The sequence below is a fragment of the Suncus etruscus genome, chromosome 1 (genome assembly GCF_024139225.1).
Source record: "Suncus etruscus isolate mSunEtr1 chromosome 1, mSunEtr1.pri.cur, whole genome shotgun sequence".
Lineage (NCBI taxonomy): Eukaryota > Metazoa > Chordata > Mammalia > Eulipotyphla > Soricidae > Suncus > Suncus etruscus.
In genome coordinates, this window is record NC_064848.1 from 159,901,842 (window position 1) to 159,917,147 (window position 15,306).

The 15,306-nt window shown below is 49.0% G+C and overlaps 1 protein-coding gene across 1 annotated transcript; it reads right to left on the reverse strand.

Moving 5' to 3' along the window:
• Positions 1-8,447: 8,447 nt before the first annotated feature.
• Positions 8,448-15,045, reverse strand: RFLNB (refilin B). The gene is made up of 3 exons (XM_049782659.1): positions 14,801-15,045; positions 12,221-12,327; positions 8,448-8,867 (listed from the first exon to the last, which is right to left on the reverse strand). The coding sequence occupies exons 1-3, from the start codon at positions 15,020-15,022 to the stop codon at positions 8,537-8,539; spliced, it is 660 nt and encodes a 219-aa protein (XP_049638616.1). The 5' UTR covers positions 15,023-15,045; the 3' UTR covers positions 8,448-8,536.
• Between the last annotated feature and the right edge of the window lie 261 nt (positions 15,046-15,306).

Here is a 15,306-nt window from a genome sequence, read left to right on the forward strand (position 1 = left end):
AAGCGCTAGCCAAGGAAGGACTGCGGTTCGATCCCCCGGCATCCCATATGGTCCCCCCAAGCCAGGGGCGATTTCTGAGCGCTTAGCCAGGAGTAACCCCTGAGCATCAAATGGGTGTGGCCTAAAACAAACAAAAAAATACCTTATGCCAGGTACTTTTATATTTGAATTTTTTTCTATTAGTGATATTGAACACTTTTTCTTTTTTTGTTTTTGTTTTTGTTTTTGGGCCACACCCGTTGATGTTCACAGCACTCCTGGCTGTGCACTCAGAAATCCCCTGGCTTGGGGAACCATATGGGATGCCGGAGGATCGAACTTCTGTCCTTCCTAGGCTAGCACTTGCAAGGCAGACGCCTTACCTCAAGAGCCACCACTCTGGTCCCCAGGTATTTTTATATTAGGTATTTTGCATGTTTTAGCTCATTTACTCATTTTATTTTGGTTTTGTTTTGGAACCAAATATGGCAGCACTCAGAGCTTATTTCTGACTCTGTGTTCAGGGATCACTTCTGTGGGATCAGCACACCATATTGCCGGGAATCAAACCCAGGTCAGCTGAGTGCAAGGCAAGTGCTTTACCCACAGTATTATCATTCTAGTTGCTAATCATCACATATTTATGAAATTTTTAAGAATCTACATTTTAAAGGAAATCTAAGGCACGTGCTCAAGATTACTCAGATAATAAATGAAGAAGCTAGGACTTAAACCCAAGAGGCCAGGTGTAAGGGATGAAACTATGCTATTCCAAAATATGCTACTTGAGCATAAGAATCAGCTTGTCTATCAGGTCAGGGAATAATTCAGAGGGCTTGGGCATGTGCTTTGAATGCAGGAATCTTTTCTTTTCTTTTCTTTTTTTTTTTTTTTGGTTTTTGGGTCACACCCGGCGGTGCTCAGGGGTTACTCCTGGCTGTCTGCTCAGAAATAGCTCCTGGCAGGCATGGGGGACCATATGGGACAACGGGATTCGAACCAACCACCTTTGGTCCTGGATCAGCTGATTGCAAGGCAAACGCCACTGTGCTATCTCTCCGGGTCCTGAATGCAGGAATCTTGGGATCAACTCTCAGCACCAAGAAGTCCCCAGTATGCTGCTTGTAAGGCCCCAAAATAAAAATAAAAATGAATGAACATATGGAGAAAAGTTATTTGTGCTCCCCTTTTCTGCTTAAAAGAAGGGCACACTTCTGAGTGTGTGGTCTCCATGTGTCCCCTCCTGTCTCAGGAAGCAGAGAGGAGGGGCCTCCCTCAACAGAGACAGAGGGTGACCTTTGTCACAGAGGCAGAGAGCCAGCACGGACATGAATCTGTATGACCTTATTTCGAGTAACCTGTGTCTTCCATTAGCTTTCCTGCAACTTCCTAGTCACTTTCCCCAATTTATTGGCTTTAGAAGCCCAGTCCCCTTCCCGTATCTGATCTCTTCTCAACATATTGCCCTTTGTCAAAAGGAATATATGGTTCCAGGTCTGACCGCTTCTTTTCCTCCCCTTCTCTGTTCCTCTTCTTCCTTCCTGGGTCAGATTGATCCCTTGTACTAATGAAAAAATAAGGAATGTAATAAATTTCCTCTGCTGAGACCATCTACTATGTTTTTTATTGTTTTTTTTTTTTTTTTTTTATGTGGGCCACACCTGGCATCTCTCAGAGATAGCTCCTGGCTTTTTACTCAGGAATTACTCTTGTCTATGCTATGTGCCAGGAATTGAACCTAGGTTGCCAGTGTGCAAGGCAAACACCCTACCTGCTGTACTATCTCTCCAGCCCAGGATTTTAGTTTCTTGATTGGCCTTTGACTGTAATACATAGAAATGTGTGTGTATAAGATAGAAGGGAGAGGGCCAGAGAGATAGCATGGAGGTAAGGCGTTTGTCTTGCATGCAGAAAAATGGTGGTTTGAATCCCGGCATTCCATATGGTCTCACATGCCTACCAGGGGCAATTTCTGAGCATAGAGCCAGGAGTAACCCCTGAGCACTGCCGGGTGTGAGGGTGTGACCCAAAAACAGAGAGAGAGAGAGAGAGAGAGAGAGAGAGAGAGAGAGAGAGAGAGACAGAGAGACAGAGAGACAGAGAGACAGAGAGAGAGATAAGGGAGGGAGAGGGAGAGAAAGAGAGAGTCAGAGAGAGAGAGAGAGAGAGAGAGAGAGAGAGAGAGAGAGAGAGAGAGAGAGAGAGGAGGGAGGGGGAGCCTTCCAGGACTCAGGAGGCTTAAGAAAGTCCCTCCCAGCAATTCTCAACTGACATGACCTGAAGGTGCATTGCCACTCAGACCCCTGCCTGCAATGATGCTTGGGGGTCACACCCAGCAAACCCAGAACCATCTCTGGACACCATGACCAAGTTAAGGATGAGTGAGACAAGAGTAAAGCAGAAATTCTTCTGCTAAGCAGGAGGAGGCAATGTGAAAGGGCGGGTGGTGGCTGTTAATGCAGCAAAGCTGATTTTACAAAGGCTCCAAGAGGTCCTGCAGTAAACACAGTTAGCTTGGCTTCGCTTTTCATTTCCCCAAATGGATTTAATCATCAAAACTTATTTTATTCCGTAGAAATCACTTGGGAAATAGGACATACATTTCCCGAACTTGATTGTGATTAGGCTCTAAAATCGAATGATCAGAATTTAATTTGGAGGCATTCTTTGCAATAGGATTCATTACCTAATAAAGTCACTTACTACTGAATTTCCGAGGAAATACACCAAAAGGCTTCTGAAGACATCACATTATTATTCGTTCTATTTATGGTTCTCTCCTGAGAGCGCCAGTTTAATAATCTAAGATACTTAGGAAAGTGGAGAAAATAGAAATGGAACTAGTTTCCACACTTGCCTCTCCCCTCGTCCTTGTCCACCCCCATACACAAATTAGAGTACTGATACTTTCTTCCTCATCTTCCCTTGCTTGTATAGATACTCGCCAGGATTCTCTGGTTGATGCTCCCACACAGGACTGAGTTGCTGACTGGGAGGTGGGGGTCATACTGGGACTGGCCAGAAGATGCACTCACTCAAGGATGATGCTCCCTCCTATTCTTTAGTGCTCTTCCAGGTACACTCTTAAGGCTCTCACACACGTGGGGTCACCTTCCTGGCTGTTGTACTTGTTCATCTTGCATTGTGGGGCTTGCCTTGGACACTTTAGCTGCAGAGCTAACACATGTCTGGCTGTGGTACACTGGAGACTTGCAGAGCCTGGGGTAGAGCTCCGGTCCAAAGCAACAGCCTATGCTCAGCACATGAGTGGCACTCAGGATTAACCTCAGCTTCATACTTGCAAGGCAGCTGCTTGTCCTAGAGCCATCCTCTAGGTCTCCCCTATGGCAGCTTTACCCTAAGAATATTTTCCCATTAGAAAAATAGGTAAAATTGGGCCAGAGAGATAGCATAGTGGTAGCGCATTTGCCTTGCATACAGCCAATTCAGGATGGACGGTGGTACGAATTCTGGCATCCCATATGGTTCCCTGTACCTGCATGAGTAATTTCTGAGCACAGAGCTAGGAATAACCCCTGTGTGCCGCCAAAAAAAGAAAAAAAAAATAGGGAAAATTTGTACCATGTAATGTGATTGGTAAAATTCTCCCAATCTTGGGGGCTGGAGAGATAGCATGGAGGTAAGGCGTTTGCCTTTCATGCAGAAGGATGGTGGTTCGAATCCCAGCATCCCATATGGTCCCCCCAAGCCTGCCAGGAGCGATTTCTGAGCATAGAGCCAGGAGTAACTCCTGAGCGCTGCTGGGTGTGACCCAAAACAAACAAACAAACAAAAAATCAAACAAGATTTGATTTCTATGGAAAAGAGGCTGAATTGTGTTGTTTTTAGTGGGTTGGTTTGTTGATTTGTTGTTGTTGCTGTTTTAGGGCCATAGCAATTATTGTTCAAAAGCTCTTCTCAGCTCAGTGCTCAGGGGTTGCTTCTAGCAGTGCTGGAGATTTAACCAAGGCCTCCAGTAAGTGAAGTATGAACACTAGCCATTAAACTATCTCTCTGCTCCCAAGACTGGTCTATTTCTTTTTTAAATATTCCTATCAGGGCCCGGAGAGATAGCACAGAGGTGTTTGCCTTGCAAGCAGTCGATCCAGGACCAAAGGTGGTTGGTTCGAATCCCGGTGTCCCATATGGTCCCCCGTGCCTGCCAGGAGCTATTTCTGAGCAGACAGCCAGGAGTAACCCCTGAGCGCAGCCGGGTGTGACCCAAAAACCAAAAAAAAAAAAAAAATATTCCTATCAATTAACCAGAGTAATAGTATTGCCTTACATGCTTAATGGGTATGCTTTATGTGCTGCAGACCCAGGTTCGATACCTTGTGCCCCTTTTGGTCCTCCAAGCACGACCAGGAATTAACCTTGAGTGCAGAGCCAGGATAAGCCCTAAGCATAGCCAGGCCTGGCCCCCCAAAATAACATAAGATAAAATTTTATAGCAACGATAAAATGTATTCCTGGGACATAATTATCTGTGAATTATAACTCAGACTAACAGAAAAGTCTTTAACTTTCTTATCACAGAGTTTTGCCATGAATTGAACATGAATGAAACAAGCCATCTTCACTTTCACTATTTCTATTCCTCTGTTTGCTTTGCCCCAAGGGACTTTGCCTAGGTGAAGATGATTCTCGGAGAGTGAAGAGAATCTGGTATTGAATGCTGAGTGTCAGCCTCATTTCACAGGCTGGTGGACTGAAGCCACATTCCCTTCTCTTCAGAATTACATTTAGGATGCAGGCAAGCATCAAGTTCTAAGGGGACCCTGTTGTTTACACACCAGTGCTTCTATTTGTACCAGTGTGTAGGGCCTACAGGTTTTTCCAGTCCAGAGCAACTTACCTTCACTCTTAGGTACTTAGGTGAGGCTAATAAGACAAAGGCCACATTTCCTCACTGAGGAGAGAGGCAGTTTGAAAGGGCAGGTGGACAAGAACTAGGTGCTTAAAGAAGAAAAAGTGATATGCATGATACCTCTTCAGTAACAATATTGAAAACCGGGCCCAGAGAGATAGCACAACGGTGCTTGCCTTGCAAGCAGCCGATACAGAACCTAAGGTGGTTGGTTCGAATCCCGGTGTCCCATATGGTCCCCTGTGCCTGCCAGGAACTATTTCTGAGCAGACAGCCAGGAGTAACCCCTGAGCACGGCCGGGTGTGACCCAAAAACCAAAAAAAGGGCCCGGAGAGATAGCACAGCAGCGTTTGCCTTGCAAGCAGCCGATCCAGGACCAAGGGTGGTTGGTTCGAATCCCGGTGTCCCATATGGTCCCCCGTGCCTGCCAGGAGCTATTTCTGAGCAGACAGCCAGGAGTAACCCCTGAGCACCGCCGGGTGTGACCCAAAAACCAAAAAAACAACCCCCCCCCAAAAAAAAACCAATATTGAAAAGCACAGTCTTTAAAAGAAAAAAGGAGAGGGCCCGGAGAGATAGCACAGCGGCGTTTGCCTTGCAAGCAGCCGATCCAGGACCAAAGGTGGTTGGTTTAAATCCCGGTGTCCCATATGGTCCCCCGTGCCTGCCAGGAGCTATTTCTGAGCAGACAGCCAGAGTAACCACTGAGCACTGCCGGGTGTGGCCCAAAAACCAAAAAAAAAAAAAAAAGAAAAGAAAAGAAAAAAGGAGAAAGAAACAGAGACAGAGAAACAGAAGTATCTGCCATAGAGGCAGGTGGGGAAAAGGCATGGGGAGTGGGGAGGAAAACCGGGGACTGGTGGTGGAAAATGTATCCGGGTGAAGGGATGGGTGTTGGACATTGTATGACAGAAACTCAATCACGAACAACTTTGTAACAGTGTAGCTCACGGTGATTCAATTAAGGAATTTATTTTTTGTGTGTGTGTGTAGTTTTTGGGTCACACCCGGCAGTGCTCAGGGGTTATTCCTGGCTCCATGCTCAGAAATTGCTCCTGGCAGGCACGGGGACCATATGGGATGCCGGGATTCGAACCGATGACCTTCTTCATTAAAGGCAAATGCCTTACCTCCATGCTATCTCTCCAGCCCCATAGTCAACCTTTCTTAACCGATCTTTATAAGTTTTACTTACAAAACAGACATGTAAATTGTGTTTTTGAAGATAATTTATTGTTAAATGAAAAAGTCACAAAGCAAAATGGAGTGGGACAGATGCCAAATACAAATTTTAAAACTAGGTTGTTGGAAGGTTTTTTGTTTTGATCAAAAACCATTCTGGATTTCCTACAGTTAAAACAGAAGAAGTGTCAAAAAGAAAGGCACTTATATTCTTTTTGAAAGGTCTGTGATTTGAAAAAGTAAACTTGGTTCTGAAAATACAAAAACATCTTTAGTATAGGAGCCATAACCAAAGAAGCCTTTCTGGAACAAGGGTCTCTCCCAAAGTACTGCTAGAGAGGGAACGAAGGTGGCCCCACATTGACCACTGGAGTCTCATTCTCCCCAACATGGCCCATTATGTCTTCATTAACATCAGTCAAGAAGGTTTGGAGAAAAAGAAGGATTTGAAAGAAGTACAGTTGGTTCCCTAGTGAATAACTTAAAACCTACTTGTCCATTCCTGATACACATTCAGTGACTCTCTCTACTACTTACTTTACTGTTATATTTCAGAGTCTCTCCACATCTAGAAGGATTTGCCCATACTTAATTAACCCAAAACCAAAAAAATCTCAGAGGGTCATCTCACAAACGTGCTTTCCCACACACTCTCCTGCCAGGCTGCTCACAATGCTTCTCCAAGTTAGTCAGAGGCCTCTCTTGGGGCCTGAACAAAAAGTCTAAGGAAATCTTGGAACCAAAATTTTTAAATTACATTTACCACTTGTCTCTTGTCTTCAGCAACAAAATCTCATCACAGAGAAACATCCTCTTTTTTTTTTTTAATCAGTAAGTTCTGGCTAATTTGCTCTTCCAAATGCAGGAAGCATTTGTGCTTTGAGAGTGACTGAGACTGTGGGCTCCCAAGAGGTCCCCATTGAGCATCACCCTGGAAAAGTCAGGACTGTAGAGCCCACTGTAGCTCTCCAAGCAAGAGGAGGATCCAATCAATGAGGAACACAACAGGCCTCACATTGTAAACTCTGAAGAGACCAGACAGTCTGGCTCTTGAGGCGCCAGTGGCTTCAAATGAGGGCGATTATCATCACACCTGCTCTCTGCTCAGTTCCTGCTGTGGCTGCAGGCACCCAGAGAGCTTTCAAATCTGCTTTTGGGACGGATGAAAGCCATCCACGGAAACTGGGAGACCCAGCGGGAGTCCTCGCTGACAACAAGCCATACCCTGAAGCACTTGACAGAATTTGGATGAATCCAAAGGAAATACCCACAGTTTGTTCTTTCCAATACTGGAGGAGAAAATGCCACCTGCCACTTTTTATTTTATTTTCTTAACCTGAACCCACACGGATTGGCAGGAGGAGGAAGAACTGGGGCAGGGAGGGGCAGACCAGGGCCAGAGCCCAGAATCCACCAGGCCCCTTCCCCATCCCTGCTTCAGCCAGTCCATCAACTTCCCAAGGGAGTCTCCCATTAGTCCCTGGTGCCAGGATGGTCATTTACACTTAAGATAATTGTGTGCCATCTCTACAGTACCCAGGTCGAGGGGTGATGGGACAGCATTCTCGGTTCTGAGTTTACTTTTACTTAACCTGGGAGAATGAATATCCTTGACACCCTAAGAGGCAGTCAACCTGGGATCCCTGGGCAGGACAGTCACCTTGACTGAACCAGACCACCAGAATTTATATGCATCCTCCTCCCAGTTGACGTCAAATCCTAGAAACTGCCATGGGTCCCCCCCTCTTGGAGTCCCCAAAAATGTTTTTCCAAAGCATTTCTTTCCCTCACTATGTTTTGCATTATGAAAAGAACAGGAAAATATTTGGAAACCCCAAAATACATATCAGGAGGGTTACATAAGCCTGCGGAGACATGACCAGATGCCAAGGGTACAAGGCACCTTGCCAAGGCCAGCGCCCAAAACCCACTTGATAAAAGCACCAGTGCTCAAGCAAGGCTCTCAAGCATGGCTTCCAGGGGGTTTGATCCTCCTGAAGAGGCACACATGAGAGTAAATGCCCCCCTCTTGCCTTTTAAAAAGGCATCTCCAATTGCGGTTTGGGGATTTTATAGTATCATGAAACAAGATTTAGAGAATTCCAAGAGTTTGGTAACAGGAAACACAAATGGAAATGGAAATGAAAAATGGCAGGGCGCGCGGCTCGCCATAGATTGAACCCATATGAGTGCCGTGGCTCTCCCCACAATGAGGACACCCAGGACTGCAGTTTCTGGAACTCACTTTTTTCCTCCCAACACCCTTTTCCACAGTCCTTCTTGGCCTGGGCGGCCCGTGCAAGAAGCACTTGCTTCTTACCCACTTCAGATCCCGGCAATGGTCTTTTGCTCCAACCACTTGTGGGGAAACTGCAGCAGCGAAGGAGGACTTGCACTCCTTTAAAAAAATAATCTGAGAAAAAATTTTAATAGATTTTTTTTTAAACTATGCCAATTCTCTCACTCATTATAAGACGCAATGAAGTGCTTCCCCTGGGCCGGCTGAGTCAGCACTCATCCACGAGGTCCTCGCTGCCCAGGAACTCGGTGGCTTCCAGCTCCACGCTGGACAGGAACCTCCTGAGCGTCTTACGGCAGTTGTAATCCAGGGTGGTGGTGTAGACGGTCTTGGGGTACTTGGGATAGACAATGGTGGTGCTGAGGAAGCGTGTGGGCTTGTGGCGGGGTTCGAAGCGCACTTCAGCACGGTAGTTGCGCCACGTACAGTTGGGAATGCAGGTGACCGTCTGGCTGCACGAAGCCACAGCCAGGCCCATGGGCAGGTGGATGTCATCGATGAAGTGCCTCTCGGAGTCATACTTGACCGAGGAAGTATACCTGGGCAAAGGAGACAGGAAGCTACATGAGAGCTACTCCTCTGAGTCAGATGAGCATGACCTGCAGTCCCATGGGTGCTACCCACCTTGAGACACGGTTACTTGATGAGTGACATCCTCGTTTGAGATCTCCCTGACAATACCTCATTCCATCAGCCCCACCACTGGCCACCTGGGTATAGAGGCCAGGGGACAGTTCACCTGTGGTGCAGCTGGGGTGGAGAGAGTTGCCTGGCCCCTCTCTTTGCTTTTCCCTGCATTGCTTGTACCATGTCTCTGTGTCTTGTTGCCGTCTGCAGTCCCCAGGAGCTGCTCGCATTTATTTGAGCACGGTCAAGTTACTTAACTTTTCCAAACTTGCTTCCTCTTTCTTGAAATGGAACCCACAGTAACTAGGGCCAACTGCTGAGACAAGCAAGTACTACTGGGATAGGGGCGGAGAGAGGAATATTATATACACTAAAGTGGGTTCCACTGTTCCACAAGGGGCAGGCAGGCTGTTTCTTTGCCTTGGAAGTGATTGGTTGATTGATCTTGGGGCCATACCTGGCAGTGCTCAAGGCTTACTCCAGGCTATATGCTTGGATTCAGAAAAACACATGCAGTGCCGGGGAGTCAAACCTGTCAGTGCCTGTATTATCTCTGGCCCAATCCATCATTTATTTACTGAGAGGTTAAGGAAACCACTGATGTTGAATGCTGGTCCTCAAAGATCAACCATACCCAGTACTTGGCCCCCTTTGGCCTTCCTTCAGTATGAAGATGCCCACAAACTCCGGGATGCCTGCATCTGACCTTATTAGACAAAGGCAGTTGCCACTCAGTTTCCATAAGATAAATTCACTTCTACATTACTCAGCAGCTAATTTATTTTTAAGCACTTCTTTGGTAGTCTGGGAGTTAATTTTCTGTGCTTGGAAACAAAGCAAGGACTCCCTTTACTGTATAACTGCCTAGCATCAGGGCATTACATTGTATGAGGCATCTCAAAGACATACTGAGGGCAGAGAAGAGCAAGAGATTCTTTTCAAGAGCATCTACTCTCCCTGGGGGAAGAACTAACCATTATGAAGTCATGTCCCCATTTTGTTCAGAATACATCTCTGAGAGAGAGAAGAAGGCTCACCTCACTCTGGAGCGCTGTCTTTGTTCCCACTCAAAGGGCCCTTTGTGGGAAGGCCACAGAAAGAGCCCCGGCTCAAAACCAAAAGCACAATACCCTTCTCCATAGAACTAAGCCTCTTCTTGAATCTCTCTCCCCAAATCATCCTGGATGATATAAACCTCTGAAAGAGCGATACTTGCCCGAAGAAATGATAACATGAGAACAGGCAGTTAGAGCACCACGAAGGAGAGATGTAGAGGGACTGTGGAAGGGAGGAAGCAGTTTCTAGAAAGTAGGATTCATTTTTAATAAAGATATAAACATATCACGGGGCTGGCGTGGTGGCGCTAGAGGTAAGGTGTCTGCCTTGTGAGAACTAGTCTAGGACAGACCGTGGTTTGATCCCCGGGCATCCCACATGGTCCCCCAAGCCAGGAGCAACTTCTGAACGCATAGCCAGGAGTAACCCCTGAGCATCGCCGGGTGTGGCCCAAAAAAAAAAAAAAAAAAAAAAAAAACCCAAAAAAAACCCAAAGATATAAACATATCACAACCGTGATCAATTAATTACAAAAGGTAAGTTGTAAGAATTTATGTACAGGGGCCGGAGAGATAGCATGGAAGTAAGGCATTTGCCTTTCATGCAGAAGGTCATTGGTTCAAATCCCAGTGTCCTATATGGTCCCACCCTCACCCCCGTGCCTGCCAGGGGCTATTTCTGAGCAGATAGCCAGGAGTAACCCCTGAGCCCAAAAACAAAACAACAACAACAACAACAACAAAAAAAAAGAATTTATGTACAGTGTGATCTTATTTATTTATTTTTGGTTTTGGGGCCACACCTGATGACACTCAGGGGTTACTCCTGGCTGTGAGCTCAGAAATAGCTCCTGGCTTGGGGGGTCCTATGGGGTGCAGGGGATCAAACCGAGGTCCGTCCTGGGTCTGCTGCGTGCAAGGCAAATGCCCTACCACTGCGCTATTGCTCTGACCCCTTATTTTTATTTTTAAAAGATTTTTTTTTGTTTGTTTGTTTTTGGGTCACACCTGGCAGTGCTCAGGGGTTATTCCTGGCTCCAGGCTCAGAAATTGCTCCTGGCAGGCACAGGGGACCATATGGGGCGCCGGGATCCGAACCGATGATCTCCTGCATGAAAGGCAAACGCCTTACCTCCATGCTATTTCTCCGGCCCTATTTTTAAAAGATTTTTTATGAAAAAAAAAAAAAGAATTGTTTATGATAGATTATATGTTTATGCTTCAAATATCTAGTCCCCAATATCTCACACACCCCTGCACCCCTGCACCAAAAAGTCTATATATCTAATCAGTTAAAATGCAGTTTAAAAACAATTACAAGGGGCCGGGAAGGTGGCGCTAGAGGTAAGGTGTCTGCCTTACAAGCGCTAGCGTAGGATGGACCTCGGTTCGATCCCCCGGCATCCCATATGGTCTCCCCAAGCCAGGGGCGATTTCTGAGCTCATAGCCAGGAGTAACCCCTGAGCGTCAAACGGGTGTGGCCCAAAAACCAAAAAAAAAAAAAAAAAAAAATTACAAAAATATTACAAAAGATTATCCAACATAATATGAAAAAAATTTTTGGCTATTTATTTATTAAAAAATTATTTTGTTGGGGCTGGAGAGATAGCATGGAAGTAGGACATTTGCCTTGCATGCAGAAGGACAATGGTTCAAATCCCAGCATCCCATATTGTCCCCCGAGTCTTCCAGGAGTGATTTCTGAGCATGGAGCCAGGAGTAGCAGTAGTCACTGCCGGGCGTGACCCAAAAAAAAAACAAACAAAAAACAAAAAATAATTATTTTGTTTTGGGGCCACACCCAGCAGCACTCAGGGAGGATGTTTCCTCCTGGCTCTGTGCTCTGGGGTCATTCCTGGTGGTGCCCAGGGGGCCATTTTTGGTGCTGGGAATCAAACCCAGGTCGACTGCATGCAAGGCAAACAAATGCTCTACTTGCTGCGCTATTGCTGTGGCCTTTATTTAATTTTTTTTTTAATTTTTGGTTTTGGGACCACACCTGGAAATGCTTAGGTATGGTGCTTGAAGGGGGGGTATGGTTTCCTCCCAGTAGTGCTCAGAGTTTCAGGCTCTGATTGCAAAGTATGTGCGCCAACCCTCTGAGCCATCTCCCCAGCCCTGTTTTTTTTTTTTTAATAACAAGCACCTGTGGAATTAAAAACAGAATGGAAAAGCAAAATAAAATAAGGACCTGCTAGGTGACATTTACCTTATTTCCGTCGGCGGTAACGGGTCAAACTCCACTCCTTCACCAAAGGACAGAGGGCAAAGCCTTGGAGAGCAGATGGGGGTTGGGGCTGCTGCAAGCACTGGATTCTGTGGAAGGGAGAAGGCACTTAGACTTGGGCACCCTGATGCACCCCCTGAGATGCCCAGCTCTGAGCCTTCCCTGACTGTGCTTTATATATCCCTTCCCAAGGAGCATAGGGGAGCACTGCTCAGGGAACCCATAAATTTGGGTCCAAGTCCCCAGGGCAGTTCCAGATATGCTGCCTGCCCTCACCAGTCTACCCACCTCAAATATAACACAAAGGGCGCGCCCTCAGTCAGCCACTAAGGTTGGATGACAGCCAGAAGAGGAACTGCTTGTAGACCCAGCGCTGAGACACTGCCCTGGAAACCCATAACTCCAGGCCCCCAGGCCACACTATCACTGTAGAAAAGGCCAAAGTGAACAAACCACAAACAAGCCAACAAAGATCCTGGATGTTTCCTGCTCAAGTTCCAGCCCCGTGTCTTCCACCTCCTGCTGCCTGCCCTTCCACTGTAGCAGGTTCTGAGGGCTGGCAGGATCTTCAAGGCACTTTCTGGCTTGAGCTCTGTAGCACTCAGAGACACAAAGCACACCTTGCAAGAAATTGCTGTCCCCAAACCTGCTCAGAGCATCAGGAAAACTGAGTTCAGAGCTTCCAGCCCCTTTGCTCCCCCAAACACATGGATGTGGGCAGGGTGCCTATAATAAAATTAGGCCTATGAGCAGTGTGTGAAAGACTTGAACTCAGCAGTCCTTGGGGGGTATTCAGGTTAACTGAGGATCTTTGCCCATTTTTCTTTTCTTTTTCTTGGGGGGCTAGGGAGGGGTACACACCCAGCGGGGCTCAGGGGGTTAATCCTGGCTCTGCAATTAGGAATCACTCCTGGCAGTGCACAGTGAACCATATGCGATGCCAGGGATCAACCCTAGGTTGGCTGCATACAAGACAAGCGCCTTACCTGCTGCACTATTTCTCTGGCCCTCTAGCCCATTTTCTTTTCCAACATTTTGCTTGGGGTATGGAGGTGACAACTCACCTCTCTTTCTATTGGGAGAGAGGAGGAAGCAGACTTTTCTAAAAATTGGCTCTCAAACTCATATTTTCAGAACAAGGTGTGAAGTAGGGGTATAGGTGGAAAAGCAAAATCCAGGCTTGGCTAGATGAGAGAACTTGTGAACCAGCCAGGGCAGGCAGGGGCTAAACCACTATCTGAGGGTGGAGCAGGGAGATGTGGGCACTGGCTGCTGCACTTTTTGAAATGGCCCCAGTGAGCCCTATGTTTCCCCTTCTGGCAGCCAGAGTTCCCGAACTCAGAGTACTTTCTAGGCATCACCCCGAGGAGGAAGATCATTCTCTGAAGCTCATGAGAGCCTGCCTTCCTGGTATCACAGGAATAGGGATGGGGACCAGTTGGGCAGCGGGGCTTTTTGACAGGTGAGGCTCTGCTGGAGTGGAGGGAGCAGCTAACAAGGTGTGTGTTCAGGGCACTGAAGGCCACATTGAACTAGCACTGCCTTCACACATAGAAGGGAGAAAAGGCCAGATGAGCACAGCAGGTGGAATAAATATTCTCCCAAACCATCCACCTTCCTGGTGCTCCTGGGAACAATAGGCCTGTGTCCACTCTGCTGCACAGAAGCGGATGGTTAGATCTCAGCCTGGGAAAACAGAGTCGAGGCGGCAAATACCACCAGCTCCCGTCCTGGGGTAAGAAACTGGAATAAATATTTTATAATCAAACGTCAGGTTCCTGGGTTTTGTTGGTTGGTTTCGGGTTCAATTTGGCAATGCACTCAGGAACCACTCCTGGCATATTCCTCACGGATGCCAGAGATGGAACCGGGGTCGGCTGCGTGCAAGGTAAACGTCCTCTCTCTCCCCCAGGTATTTTACGGAGCTTCATATTTTAAAGCATCTGTCTTCCCTGAAGGCCTCCTACCTAGCAGCCATGGCCAGGGGCATGACAAGGGGGACACAGCAGGGGGCCGGAGGGAGCACTACCGAGCGATCCTTCCCCAAGGGCCCCTCCAGGACTGGCCACGTTTCCTTCCGAACGTGGGAGCCCTGAGCACACCCCTCGCTCGGCCCTGACCTGCCAGGAGAGGGCGGGCGCTCGGAGCCACCCCGAGGGGGCCCAGCGGGGACGGCGCGAGCGGTGCGGGCCGAGGAGCAGGGCGGGCAGAGGGGCTCCCCCGCGGCGTCCCGGAAGCCCCACGTCCCGGGCCCGGGGCTGGAATGCGTCTGAGTCGCGAGCTGGCAGCCCGGGGGCCGCCACCCCAAAGAGGGGAGGCGGCGGCTCCTCTCCCGGGGCTCCCGCGCCTCCCAGGCGATGACAATTTTCCAGCCACCGGCTCCAGCTGGCCGGGCCTCGCCGCGCTCCCGCCCCGGGCTCCTGGCGACGGCCACCGGCGCCCCGACAGGCGGGTGGCGGCGCCCACCGCGCTCCGGAGCGATCGGGCGGGCACGCGGGTTCGGGGTCCCCGGGACATTGCTTGGGGGGATGTCGGGGGAGAGGGCGGGGCGGGGCGACTCACCGAGACCGCGGGGGTCGCCGCCACGTCGGGCTCCAGGGCCCCGGGGGCCGGCGCGCGCTCCCCTCCGCCGTTGCCGCCGCCCCCGGCCGCCGCCGCGAGCGCCCAGTGGCTGGGACTGGGGCTGGGGGGCAGCCCCGAGTCCGGGCTGTCCAGGACGCCGTCGCCCTTCTTCTTCGTGTCCACCAGCTCGGGCACATCCTGCAGGCTCAGCCGGCCCACCATGGCTGCGAGCGCGGCGCGGCGCGCCGGCGGATCGGCGGCCGCGGGCGAGTGCGGGGCGCAGATGCGGGGCCGGGGCCGCTGCCCGCCCCGCCGCCCGCGCGCTCTTCGGGTCTCGCCGGCCTCCGCGGAGCCGGACCACGCCTCCAAAAAGTCACATCCCGAGCTAGAAGACCACGCCCCCGAAAGCCACGCCCCTGAAATTCACATACCGGACTGTAAGGCCACGCCTCCAGAAAGCCACGCCCCAGAAACTCACGCCCTGGTCTAGAAGGCCACGCCTCCGG